The sequence below is a fragment of the Pimephales promelas genome, chromosome 10, assembly GCF_988280905.1.
Source record: "Pimephales promelas chromosome 10, fPimPro1.hap1.1, whole genome shotgun sequence".
NCBI lineage: Eukaryota > Metazoa > Chordata > Actinopteri > Cypriniformes > Leuciscidae > Pimephales > Pimephales promelas.
This window is the reverse complement of record NC_142778.1, coordinates 10,687,833-10,700,737: the sequence shown is the minus strand read 5'-3', so window position 1 is coordinate 10,700,737 and position 12,905 is coordinate 10,687,833. Positions and strand designations below refer to the sequence as shown.

At 39.9% G+C, this 12,905-nt stretch overlaps 1 protein-coding gene across 1 annotated transcript in view; it reads right to left on the bottom strand.

The window, feature by feature from the left end:
- Positions 1 to 688: 688 nt before the first annotated feature.
- The window catches only part of ppfibp2a (PPFIA binding protein 2a), a 40,275-nt gene continuing 28,058 nt past the window's right edge, over positions 689 to 12,905 (bottom strand). Inside the window, exons 9-24 of the mRNA XM_039681627.2 lie at positions 12,688 to 12,749; positions 12,058 to 12,133; positions 11,640 to 11,734; positions 11,454 to 11,521; positions 11,331 to 11,373; positions 11,168 to 11,209; positions 10,781 to 10,910; positions 5,009 to 5,141; positions 4,782 to 4,901; positions 4,515 to 4,662; positions 4,167 to 4,278; positions 3,570 to 3,658; positions 3,344 to 3,466; positions 3,110 to 3,235; positions 1,629 to 1,817; positions 689 to 1,512 (exon numbers count right to left, since the gene is read on the bottom strand). Of these exons, the coding sequence (XP_039537561.2) occupies positions 1,309 to 1,512; positions 1,629 to 1,817; positions 3,110 to 3,235; positions 3,344 to 3,466; positions 3,570 to 3,658; positions 4,167 to 4,278; positions 4,515 to 4,662; positions 4,782 to 4,901; positions 5,009 to 5,141; positions 10,781 to 10,910; positions 11,168 to 11,209; positions 11,331 to 11,373; positions 11,454 to 11,521; positions 11,640 to 11,734; positions 12,058 to 12,133; positions 12,688 to 12,749 (1,760 nt within the window). The 3' untranslated portion in view covers positions 689 to 1,308. The remainder of the gene's footprint in view (positions 1,513 to 1,628; positions 1,818 to 3,109; positions 3,236 to 3,343; positions 3,467 to 3,569; positions 3,659 to 4,166; positions 4,279 to 4,514; positions 4,663 to 4,781; positions 4,902 to 5,008; positions 5,142 to 10,780; positions 10,911 to 11,167; positions 11,210 to 11,330; positions 11,374 to 11,453; positions 11,522 to 11,639; positions 11,735 to 12,057; positions 12,134 to 12,687; positions 12,750 to 12,905) is intronic.

The following is a 12,905-nucleotide window of genomic DNA, read 5'->3' as shown; positions in this document are numbered from 1 at the left end:
AGTCAGACCAGCTGTTTGTGTGTTTTGGGTTATCCAAGAAGGGATCCTGGGTCTACAAACAGACTAATAGCAAGTGGATAGTAGAGGCTATTTCTTCAGCTTACGAGGTGCGCAATCTGCCTTCACCTCTCCTGATAAAATCCCACTCAACTAGAGGAGTGGCATTCTCTAGAGCCTTGCTAGCAGGGATTTCTCTTCAAGAAGTCTGTGATGCCGCCGACTGGGCCTCCCCACACACCTTTATAAAACATTACAGTCTCGATCTGCCCTCTACACCGGGTTCACAAGTTCACTCATGTCTTGAGTGTGCCAGATTGCTTCACACCAGGACGGAGTCTCTCAATATGGCGGAGTGGGGATTCGTCCCCAAAAGTATTGAGTATCGACGCAGCGTCTCTCATCCCCTAATCAGGGAACGAGGATTATGATAGTAACCCGATGACGTTTTCTCTTTAAGACTTGGTTTTCCTGCAAAAACAAAAGCTGAGATCAAATTACCCTGCAATAAAACAATAAAATGTACCCCTGTTGAAAGAAGATCTCAAAGAAAGAGCACAGGACACCCTTCTCCCTACTCCCTTCCTTTACCTCTGATTCAAGTAACTAAAAGTTATATTTATCCTGTGACTCTATTGTTGTTGTTTTTTTCCTTTCATGTTTGGTATCATTTTAAATGTCTATAAAAATGGTCTCAGTTTCACTGCAATCACTGCCATTATGGGAAAGATTAAAAATATTTTTAAACACTTTTGGGCGGTTTCTCTTCAGGATATCTGAGAATCCTCTCCTTTCCCCCGAAAGTAGGTGTTTGTGTAGTAAAATGCACAAACATCTTGTTGTCTTCTGGGCATTAAAAAGTGGGGAAAAAAGAGAAAATAAAGAAACAGTTTATTGGGGATTTCAAAACTTTTTTATGTGGAAAAAAATCAGCAGAAGTTTTCAGCACACTGAAAAAACAATATACAGACAGGCAAAAAAAAAAAAAAGAGATTGTGCCAGGGATAAGTATCAATTATTTGTAAAAGGTATGAAATCAAGAAACTCAAATAAAGCATAGATTCTGCCTAGACAAGACAAATAATAAGAATAATAATTTCTGATGTTTTTTTTTTTTTGAGGAGTCCATGGTCAGTCTTTTCCAGCATATCCAGATGACACCCTGAATTATCAATTCTGTGCTTCTCCTACTTGTTAATGCTGAGATTCGAGCAGCAGGGTGGAGTTACTGCATTGCTGCATTTGATAGTGTTAGTGGCAGTAAGCACAGCATTATTTGGCCAAAATTGGTTGAATTCAGGAAGCAGTGAATCAGCTCTTTGACCCAACTTGCTCAAGTCTGTCTGAGTCTCTGGCCAGGATAGGGCTGATGCCCCTGAAACTTGCGTAAGGCCGCTTTGGTGTCCCACTAAGGACTGGTGGGGTCCCTGTTTCCATGGGGCAGATGTAATCTGCAGATTCATCCATCCTGAGCTTTCTCAGTTGTCTGAAGTGAGTAAAACCAAGTTTTTTTGGCTAAGACAAAAAAATGTATAAAAATAAAACATGTCAAAAAACATGAACATGATTTATTTACAACTGTATATATGTTTCATATAATGGATGACCTAAATTATTGTGTAATATCATACCCTGACTTTGGCAGTGGTGTTTAGGGGTGTGTGCCCACTGGCATTGGCAAACTCTTGCTTCTCCTGTTGGGCCTGGAGCCCTACCAGTGTGCTGAAGTTGGTGGTTAGGTGGCGTCTGAGGAGGGTCTTCTGAGGAGGGATGTTAAGCAGCATGGCCAAGGTCTCAGAGTAAAAGCGAGGCTCTAGGATCTGATAAGCAGAAACAGACAACTTAAAGGGGTCATGAATTGAGAAATCAAGTTTTCCTTGAGCTTTTCACATAGAAGAAGTCTTAATACTATAAAATCCTGTATGTTTCTGAACTGAATACTTCCTTGTTAGTCCAAAAACAGTTTTTTTTTTTTTTAAACCAAGGTGTGTAAATGACTCGTTTTGGAATGTGCTGATATATGATGTCATAGATATTTGAAAGAATGCCTCTGCAGAAGAGAAGTGTGATACAGAATCACAGGATTAAAAATAACGTTACCTTCCAAATGATCCTAATGCTAGGAATGTGGTTATTCAATGCATTGTCATCCTAGGGTGTCATCTAACTGACACTTTTGTCCATGCGTCTAAATCCAACGCACATGGCAACCTTTAGCATCACTTATGACGCTCAACGTAGGGCGTCATCTAACTAATGCTTTTGACCATACGTCTAAATCTGACGCACAAGGCAACCTTTAGCGTCAGTTAGATGACGCTGGTAGGTTTAGATTTGGGTTAGGGTTAGACCACTAGGAGGCACATCTCATATTGACGCTAAAGGGTGCCATGTGCATCGGATGTTGATGCATGTTCAAAAGCGTCAGTTAGATGACGCCTTGGGATGAGAACGGGGTGGGTTATTTATTTTTTTAATAATGTGAATGTCTCAGTTGAGCATTATGTATTTGTCTTAGGTACATTTCACTGTGGATTATTTGGTAAATCAGTCGCAATGTCGGCGCAGGCAAACAGACTTTTACGAAATGGACTCAACAGTAATGCCACAACATAAGTAACCATACTCATTCTAATGCCTGATCTGTGAGCAGTCATTTCTAACATGTAATGATTCATGTAAAGTCAGATGTTCTTTGTCTCAAATGTCTCAATGTTTATATGTCATTAAACCAAAACAGTGACTAAAGGTTTTTTGTTGTTTTTGTGCCCTGGAGTTTAGATTCATACTTATTAGAATAAGTTTTTGGAAAAAATCCTGAGATTTGAATACACATCTTTGAGGGAAAACCATTTTCTAAACAGTTGAACTAACTAACAGTAAAAACTACCCCTCAAATTGCAGTATTTTAAAGCAGATTTTGAGCTGTCATATATATATATATATATATATATATATATATATTAATACAATCATGGTTGAGCAAAGTAAACATCAGTCTCTTTTTTACTGGGAAAAATCTGCTATCCATATGATACATATGGCCTATCTCATGTTCTGGCAGATTTAAGCATCGTTAGCAGTACTGCTTTAGCAGCCAGTGCCAACTCACAATTAGGCCTCCATGAACGCCGCTGCCTCTTAGGTTTGGAGCATATTCAGCCAAATCCACTGACCTCAACCACTCCATCACTCGATGGTTAGACCACTGCACCACCTCAGAGGGTGATGTCTTATTCTGTATGTATACAAAAAAAAAATGTTTTAGTGTTAGAGCACAAATTATTACTTGAAGCTTTGACTTTATCCATGCTTGCATGCATTTTTAATCTGCGATTTGCCTTACCTCATCCCCTGGCCTGCGTCTCAAGCAGTTTGGGTTAAACTTGTTGACGTGGAGGACATGGATGGCACATTTAATGCTCAGATGGTGGAGTTGACTAGTGACTTTCAAAAACAAGAGATCATTCTGAGAAAAAAATAACATAAGTTTCAGTTAAAATATATGCATTTGCAAAAGCACAGTTCCGTGGCATTTTTGACGGAGAGATAGAGGGAACGTTTGGTCTTACCACTGTGAGATACTGTAGCATGCGCCCATCTACCTTGCTTTCGTAGAACTGGTCTTTGTACTGTGGTAAACCAATGTCATCAAGCCAACCTAAAGAAAATTAGGAAGTGGAAACACATAGGTAGAATGGACTTATTTATACTGGCATACAGAAAACACATGGAACTCGAAAAACGCTGGATCTAATCATAAGCATAAGTTTATTTGATAAAAACAAACTCAAACATTTCTCAGGATACAAAAACTCAGCAAACCACTGCAAAACGACCTCAAAGTCCAAATCAAGCACAGACCGAATGTGACAGTAATTAATTCAAAATATGAATAATAAATAAATAAGTTTAAAATGCAGCTTTTAAATTGGATTATAAAAATTATAGTTCCAGTCCTTGGTTATGATCAGCTGAGTCATGGTCGAAGCTCTGTGTTGTGCCATGCCTTACAACGCCCCTTAGCTGTTTTAAAATCAAACCGATAGCATATTGATTTTTTTTTTGTTTGTTTAAAATTCCATTGAAATTACCATTTCTTAATCATTTTGATCATGTTCTTAAAGAATTTTTACAAATCTAGCTAATTTATTAATATTAGTACATACGTGTAACCCAGATGTGATCCAGTTCTGACGATTTCTCCATTGTCTTGTTACTAAAAGCTCTTATAGCGAGTTGCAGCTTCTTTCTGTGCAAAGGATGTTTAATACAAATCTCCTGTTCAAAAAGAACACAAGAGTCATTTTAACTGTTGTATTGTTTCAGTGAGTCTTGTGCACCATCTTTGTGGTTGATAATATAATGTATTGTCATGTAAGAAACAAACCTTGTTTTTTTTAGTAACTACTGTTACTAATATAATCCACAGTGACAGGCCAACATAGATCTCAACAGCTAAATAACCACAATATAAAATTACACACAATAATAATAATAATAGAATCAAAATAAACCTTTTCAAGCTCCTGTGGGGTGGCAGAGAGGAGTGTTTGTCCACTATCAACCCACTGACGGGCCAAACTGACATACTGACCCAAACCACAGTCTTCCAGCCAACCACACACCTGCTCTGTCGACCACTTAGAGAAGGGTATGTGGGAACTGATGGAGACAAGATAACAACATGATGAGAGAAATAACAGTTCTTTATCTGTTATAAAGGAAACCATGTCCCTCCAATATTGCAGCTCTGGCTTCCCTGTTCATTAAGGGAACTTTACCGAGATGAGTGTCCAGAGTCAGGGGTCCGTGTTAGCCGTGGCCCAGCTGTAGCCCTGAAGCCTCCTCTCCTGAACTGAGTGGGCTCCAAGTCATCTGACAGAACACCTGTCCTCTTCATCCTCAATACAAATACATATTCTCAGATGCATGGATGATTTCAGATTTTTTGTCTCAGATTTCTTTATATTTTGTGTGCTACAAATGCTCCTCGTCATAATCAACTTACTTTCCCCAAAGTTTGCGAATGCTAGTATTTTTTATGTTTTCCTGTAACACAGGAGACTGCTGGCCAGAGTCGGCTCTACAACACACTGAAGAAAGATCAGATGTGGTTGTGTCCTTCATTTTCTCTGAAATTCCTGAGGGGGACAAAATTAAATGAAACATATAAAAAATAATTGTACTTATTAGCTGGGTGGCAATAACAATAAAGCAGCAACAGAATACTATTTGGATGCTATTAACCCTTAAACTCATATCTCGGGTCTTGTGACCTGGTACATCATTCACAACCCTCCTCCTCGTTCATTTTTTAAAGTTAGACATCAACCTTCTTAGTATTCCTCAATAAATTCATTGTACACAATATAACAAGAAAATTTATTTTTTTATGTAAAAACTGTATAGGGTCACCAACGTGTGAAACAGTGTAAGTATACTTTTTCTGCACAACAATAATTCAATCTTTGATGACTGAATAAGTACAATTCACCTTTATTCCACAAGGTGGCAATGTCTGATACACAATGATAAAAAAAATGCAACCCACCGTTCCCTGGAGGAGTGAACGGAGGACGTAGTCGACGGTCGACTGAATGGTGATCGCGTCAGAGAGCCTATGTTCTTCTAGTACTATTGACCGAGCCAATGTAATTGGCATGCATGATTTGCATCGGTGGGTTGCATACGCAACCAGGACGTTCCCATTCAGTCGATAATGTCGGAAGTAGTTGACGGTTGACTGAATGGGGATCACATTTGAAAACGCCATTAAGGCTGCCACCTTCCAATGCCTAGAAAAAAGCGTCCTGATGCCCCTGCTTATTTTAAGGTGGGGAAGGAAAGGGCCAGGGAAGGCCAGGCAAGTCACTGCTGTTCCTACAGTACCACTGGGAAAGCGTTCCCCGTACATTGGAAGGAAGGGACGCTGCGGAAGCCACATCCAACCCGGAGGAAGGTAATGTAGAAAATACACATATGAACTGGGAGGAAGACCGGGCAATGACATATGGAATCACTGGGGTGGCTCCAGCCTATGACAGAGGGGAGACTCAACAGACAGTTACGGCGGACAGACTCTGCGGAGGGAAGACACGGGCTCACCGAAGGGAGCCGTATCGTGGAAATACACATATGGGATTACCGTAGGGTTTGCAACATATGGACCCTAGCCTAGCACAGTTTCCACACTGCTTACGAGTGGTAGGCCTAACATCGGATGTTCCGCCATGTCCGATGTTGGAGGGGTGCGGAGGAACTCAACAGGGTTCAGTTTTAAGGGAACTCACTGGAGTAGAATGGCGCACATATCCAGTCCATGGGAGAGGAAGCCAACCGCAGTCCGCAGCAAGCCAACACTTGAACCGGGCTCCACGGAAGCTGCGGTTCAATCTAGGTGTCGCCCAGCCCCCAACTCTAGAATCTGTTAGCAAAGCACTCTGTCAATGCCCAGGCGGAGCACACACTCATAATAGAGGAGCTCTATAACACCTAAGAGGACATGAGCTCGCAGCCACTTTTTTAGTAGGCTCACTGGGGAACACATTTCTGCGGAGCCCTGGGTCCTGCTGAGAGCCAGTCTCTGTCTAAGGGTTGTCTGCTGAGAAAGAATAACAACCGGCAGAAGGAGGACTCCAGAGAGGCAAACAGATGTTACTGTGCGGCCCCGAAAAGTCCTTAACCAGCTGGACCGGCAGGGGATGGAGTCACTACTCTCCCTGGCCAAGCTGTAGTGAGGTATGTTGGCGGCACGAATGAGCAGGCCGGAAGAGTATTGGAATGAAGCGTCCTCAGAAGCTTCTGACTCCAAGGAGGAGGTGACGGGTGAGTTGTGAGACGCGAGGGAAGCATAGCGCAACGGTCACGACTGAACCAGTACCAGCTTGCTGAGCAACAATGGCTCAAAGCGAGGGGAACTGCAAGACTCAAGTCACAGATGCCAATGAAGTCAGAGGTCACCCAGGCCTCCGTTAAAGTATGCCCTTTGTACATGGCCCCTCAGATGGTGATAGTGGACCTCGTTCTAGGAGCGGGTTGCCCGGAGAAACGAAAGGTCTGACCACAGACTGAGGGTTTTGCGGCCGGCCGGAGTGATCTGTTGTCACACAGGGCATGCCGCTCTGCCACGGTCACAATGGACTCAATCATTAAGCTAGTGCAGAAGCGGCCCTCATATGGAGGAAGTCAAAAGGCTGCATCTGCCATATGACCCAGGAGCCTCTGAAAGTTCTTTCAGTGGGACCCTTTCTCACTTCTAATAACACCAGCCTAACACACTCTTACTTGAAGAGATGTGTAGGACCGAGTCCTTCTCCAAACTGAAAAAGAGATACTCAGCCCATAGGCGAGCATATTCTTTCCCAGTTGACCTCAAGACCCAACTGGCTATGGAGCACTCAAAGGGTAGGACCTTGTACTGATACTTCACACCCTAGACGCAAAAAACACAGAATGACCTGTGGAGCGGAGGGATCGAGATCTGAAGTACTGTCCTTCGGGTCGAATGCTGCAGGCCCTGTTTCAGTTGACACAGGTCTAAGATGGCCATGACCCACCACTCTAAGCTACAATGAAATACGGATTAATAGAAACCGGTTTTCAAATCGGCTGGAGGGAAAGGCCAGTAGGATGCGATGTGCACACACGAGACAGCAATGCTTAACAAGTAGGTGTGATAAATATCACTAGCTTTAAGAGCATCTTAGCTCAACACCTAGGTATGAATAAAATCACTGAGCCAGGGTGTAAGCCAGTGAACTGAATCGCAACCGAGTCTGATGGCAGACGTACCTGAGGTGGGGCAGCAAAGTGGAGGACAGGGACCCGACTCGGAAGGCCCAGAGGCGGCCCGAAGCAGGGTCTGAGTGTGATGCATGACACTTACCTGTCTCCACGAGACACCCAGGGATGCATGAGAAGGCGGATGACTGGGTCCCGCGAGCGCATAATGAGCGCGCTTCCCGTGCGCCTAATCGCCTATTTGAAATAACGACCTCGAGCGTGCAAAAGACGCGATACGTGAACTAATCAGGAGACCCCCTTGACATCGCTTCTGTGCATGGCACCTTCTCAGCAAGCAAGGGCGCCATTGCCAATAATTGAATCGAAATGATAAAAAAATAGAAAACATTCACGGCATAGATGATTTTTTAACTGCTTGTGCCGCCCCCCCCATGTGACATGAAGAAATGCCGCCCCGGGCGACTGCCCGGTTCGCCCGTGCCTAGAACCGCTACACACACACACACACACAACGTACACACAACGTCTGTCTATGAGGCGCCGGACTGGACAAAAGCGAAGCAAACTCTGTGAGTGACACTGGGCGAGAGAGAGACAGAGTGTGACTTTATTTAAATTTATATAAACTAATATAGTTTACTTCACTGGACAGTTTAAAGCTCATAACCATATTTTGTTGTTACTTGAAGAGTGCAGTGTTATGTTGCATCATGCAGTATTTGTCCTGAAAAGGCTACTGGGTAAATTTCTGTTACCTCAATAAATTTAAGGTCCTTCCTATTTTATTTGTATACATTTTAATCATTAAATTTAAAAGATAACTCTTTTTACGACTAAAATAACAGTCAAGGGTAAAAAAAAAGAATTCGCAAAAATAAAAACAGAAAAAATTGAATTTTTGGAAAAATAAAACGGAATTTTTTTGGGGGGGGGGGAGAAAAGAAAAAAAAAACATTTTTTCACTGGAAAATATATAAAGATGTATTCAAGGATTAGTTTTAATAGATATAATGATTGACTACAGGGTGACTTAAAAGTATATCATTGTCATTGTTTTGAACCAATGCTCACCAGCAGTAATTTTTAAAGGCATATTTATAAAAGGTATTTAAATATCCTAAATAGGCCTAATCCTGGCTTAATTAAGCCCTGTCTGTGAAACCAGGCTGTGATGTTTTAGTGATATTGTTTTTCTTTTGGAACAGTGTAATTATGTAATATTTTACATAACATATTTGCGGCACTGGCCCACCCACATTACTCACTGACCCACCCAGGCAAGTTTGATAAAAATACATTTTTAGTTTATTTTTAATATTCAAATGTATTTAAGAAAATATATTAATATAAACCTGATTTACTGTTGACTGCTGTGTGTTTAATTTGTTTTTCAAATAAAATGGAACTGTTGAAGCAAGAGAGCCTCCCCCCGGAAGGTTATTGGTTGCTATAGTTGCTTGGGGTTCCGGTGCTGGTGGCGGACGCTTCTTGTTCCCTTTCTCCCGGTCAGCCTGATGCGAGTTTACCTGCCAATCTAACTGCGATATTATTATTTTAGCTTACTTTATTTTTGGGTGAACTGTCTTTACACTTTTTTTTTTGACTAGCCGGAATAAAATAAAAGACAGATTACTGTCTAAACTGGTTTGCCCAACTTATATTGAGCTCTGTTGGCTGATGATTTGCAGAAAATTGCGAACTAAAGGTGTAACCATTTTTGCAGTTTATCTATTAGTTTGTCTACTCTCTAAGGTTTAATTCTTTTTTAAGTCTTTTTTTTTCTAGAAAAACTATAGGCCCACTCACATTTTCACTGGCCCGCCCAAAATACAATTTCTGCCCACGCCACTGATTTTAAATGTTTATTTGAAGTACTGCCTGCCAGGCTTTCATCTAAAGAACATCATAGTCAAGATTTTTTTTTTTTTTTTTTTTACTACAGGCATGGTCCACAGCTAGAGTCAAAGTGTGCTTTTAAAATGTCAAAACAGTGAGCGAAAGGGAGAAACAGAGATGGAGTGATCTCTCTTCATTGTGGAATTAGCTTTATTACAGTGTTTTAGTTAGCTTTGATTTTGTGTAAATTACACATTTACTAACAAAGTACTCTCTGACTGATGTTTGATTTATTTTATTTTGTGTGTGTGTGTGTGTGTGTGTTCAGTGCTATTATTTCATTGTTAGAGATTTGTATAAATGAAATGAAAGCAGCTGTGCTAATGGAGCAGGAGAGACTAACTGAGCAGGTTTGCATAGGCCAGTTTCCACTCTTCCTGCCTGTCAAAACATGTTTGGGCATCTGGCAGTGATTTGCCTTCAGCCAAGCTTCAGTCGCAGGGTGGGTCCTAAACAGGTGGGGCCCATATGATAGTTGCTCTGGCCCCTGGTAGAGACCCTTTCATTACAGGCCATCAAAGGCATAGGGTTTTAAAGATGGTAGAAGTGGTTTTGCTCCAGAATAGGGGTGGAGAATAGGCTAGAAATATATAGTACATTTGAGTCACAAAAAAGTTCTTAACCAAAAACAATAGGGCAGCTATAGCTAAAATGGGTGTCAAGACATGATCAAACACACACATACACACAAAAAAAGCAGGACCGGGAATTGAGAACCTGCTTCCAATAATATATAGAAATATAACACTGGAAATAGAAATAGAGTCTTCTTCAGTCTACTTCAGTTGTGAATATTAAGGCTTGTGTATGTACGTATATATTTTGTATATCATAATATACTGTGTATATCTGTTGGTCACTTCACATGTCAATCATATGGACTTTTTGAAGTCAGTTATTGCCAGAACAAGCTGCAATACATGTATTGCGTAAGCTTACATATTAACTATCATATATATATATATATATATATATATATATATATATATATATATATATGACAACATATGCTGATATTCAATTCTCAAGCTTAATCTTCAACAGGAAAGTACTAAGTTATTGCATGATAAATCCCCCTAGGCATAAAATCATTAACAGGTACTTTTTTTCACATTAGCAGTAATTTGAAAGTGTCTCATACTAAGGTTGATGTCTTCATTTTTGTTTTCTGGAGTCCTCTGGTCGGATGTGTCACTCGTCTCACTGTCTCTATTCTCTGGGTGACTCAAAATTGCTGGAAGTGTCTGATGTATTTTATCTGCTGGTCGAATCTACAAAATGGTTAAGAAGTAAAGGGAATGTTAATACTGTCTGCTGCAGGCAGGTTTAATTCATCTTCAGAAGCCATTTCATGAAATAAGCATTATACCACATCCAATGTAAAATTGCCATATTTCAGTTATACTGTCTTAATTAGTTTATGTTTTATTATATAAATGAATTAAGACTGTATAACTAAAATTATGCCCATGTTACATTGGCAGTGGTATAATGCTGATATTTAAAGAGAACAGATTATTAACTCTACCTCCTCTGATAAAACGGGCACTACCAGTGTCCCATCCACAGCCTAAAAAATAGAGTGAATCATTGGAAACGTTGGCATGCCAACACCACACACAAACACACAAATAAATCTGTGTCAACAGCTAAACAACTGTAAGCAATTTAAAGTAATTATTTGGGTAAACCTTTTGTGCTGAGCTGTCTTTAAAGTCCTCCATACTGATGGACCTATGTGAAAGCAACATTATTTATATGTGACATGTCATTTTTTTTTTCTGTTTGAAATGAGAATATTTGGACTCATTTACCTGGAGTTTGCGTCTTTCTGAGGTGAAAATGAAGACAGCAGTAGAGGAGATGAGCTACTGAAGGTCAACTTTACCAGAGGCAAAGAAAAAAAAAATCAGAAACTGTTCAGGAAGTGATGCATCACAGAGTCAACAGCCACCAATACCCCCCCCCCCCCCCCCCCCTTCCGACACACACACACACACCTCAGTGTGAGCTGTATGTGTTAAAGGCTTCATCTTTACAGTCCCATTCTGCTTTTCATCTTTGCTGCTGTTCTGTACTGATTTGTCTCCAGGGCCTATGGAAGGTATCAGTTATATGTCATTAGTTAGTTCAACTTCTGATGTTATCATGACTCACTATGTGTATGATACACTTTAATCGCATTGCCATGTCCATCTTACAAAACAAATCATTCTTCATTTAATGATTTTTTCAAACCTTGTCAGCAAAATGTCACTTGACTTTGACAGACAATTTAGCTAATTAGTAAAACTCTGTTAAAACTCTATATTATATTACTTTGTCTTATTTTCTGGCAAATCAATCTCAAAATGATTTTGGTGAGTATGACCTCTAACTGTCTCATAAAACAAGGCAGAGCATGTTTGAAGAATGTACCTTGAACTAAAGTAATGATTTCATTCATCTCTCTAAACTGGCTGAGGAGGAGAGAGAGCTCTTCTATTCGACGATCCTGAAACAAATTTGAACAATATATTAATAACACATAAAAAATATTTAGTAAATAATAATTAAAAAAATACATTACTTCTAACCATCACATTATTGAGGGTATAAAGCTTGTGATGAGCAGGAAATTAATTAATACATTTTAGGTTCAAATGACACTCATGGCAGTTTCTGCACAGGTATCCTTTAAGTCTGTAAGTGTTTGGTACATCTGGGGGAACTGGTTCTGGCTTCAGTTTCACAGACATTCTACACACATAAGTCCATAAACACAGGGCAGTGTGACGAACAAAGGACCCAGTGTGCTTAAACTGAGTCTTGTTCACCATGTGAACATGGTGAGATGATGAGGAAAGTTTCTTAACAAAGTGAACTATATTTTGGAATTTCTGTTAGTGGCCATAACAGTTATGGACTTTAGCATTTAAATGTTTCATATTTTATAATTTATTTTTTATTTTATTATTTAAGTTTTTTTGAGTTTTTTTTCTTTGAATATTACAAAATTTAAAATAAAAAAATGATTAAAAAAAACAACAACAACTGTACTGTGTATACCTTTTCATTATTGGCAGTAATAAGTGACTCCATTCCTGTCTTTAACCTTTGTAGCTCCTGATCTGTTGACAGTGACAAACAATGAAAGAGACCAACATTTTAATACAATGCAATAACAGTGAAATATGGTACAGTCCTTCACATTGCTATATGTGTAATATATGCAAGATGATCTGAAAATAATTAAAGTTTACAGATACGGAAAACAGAAATAACAA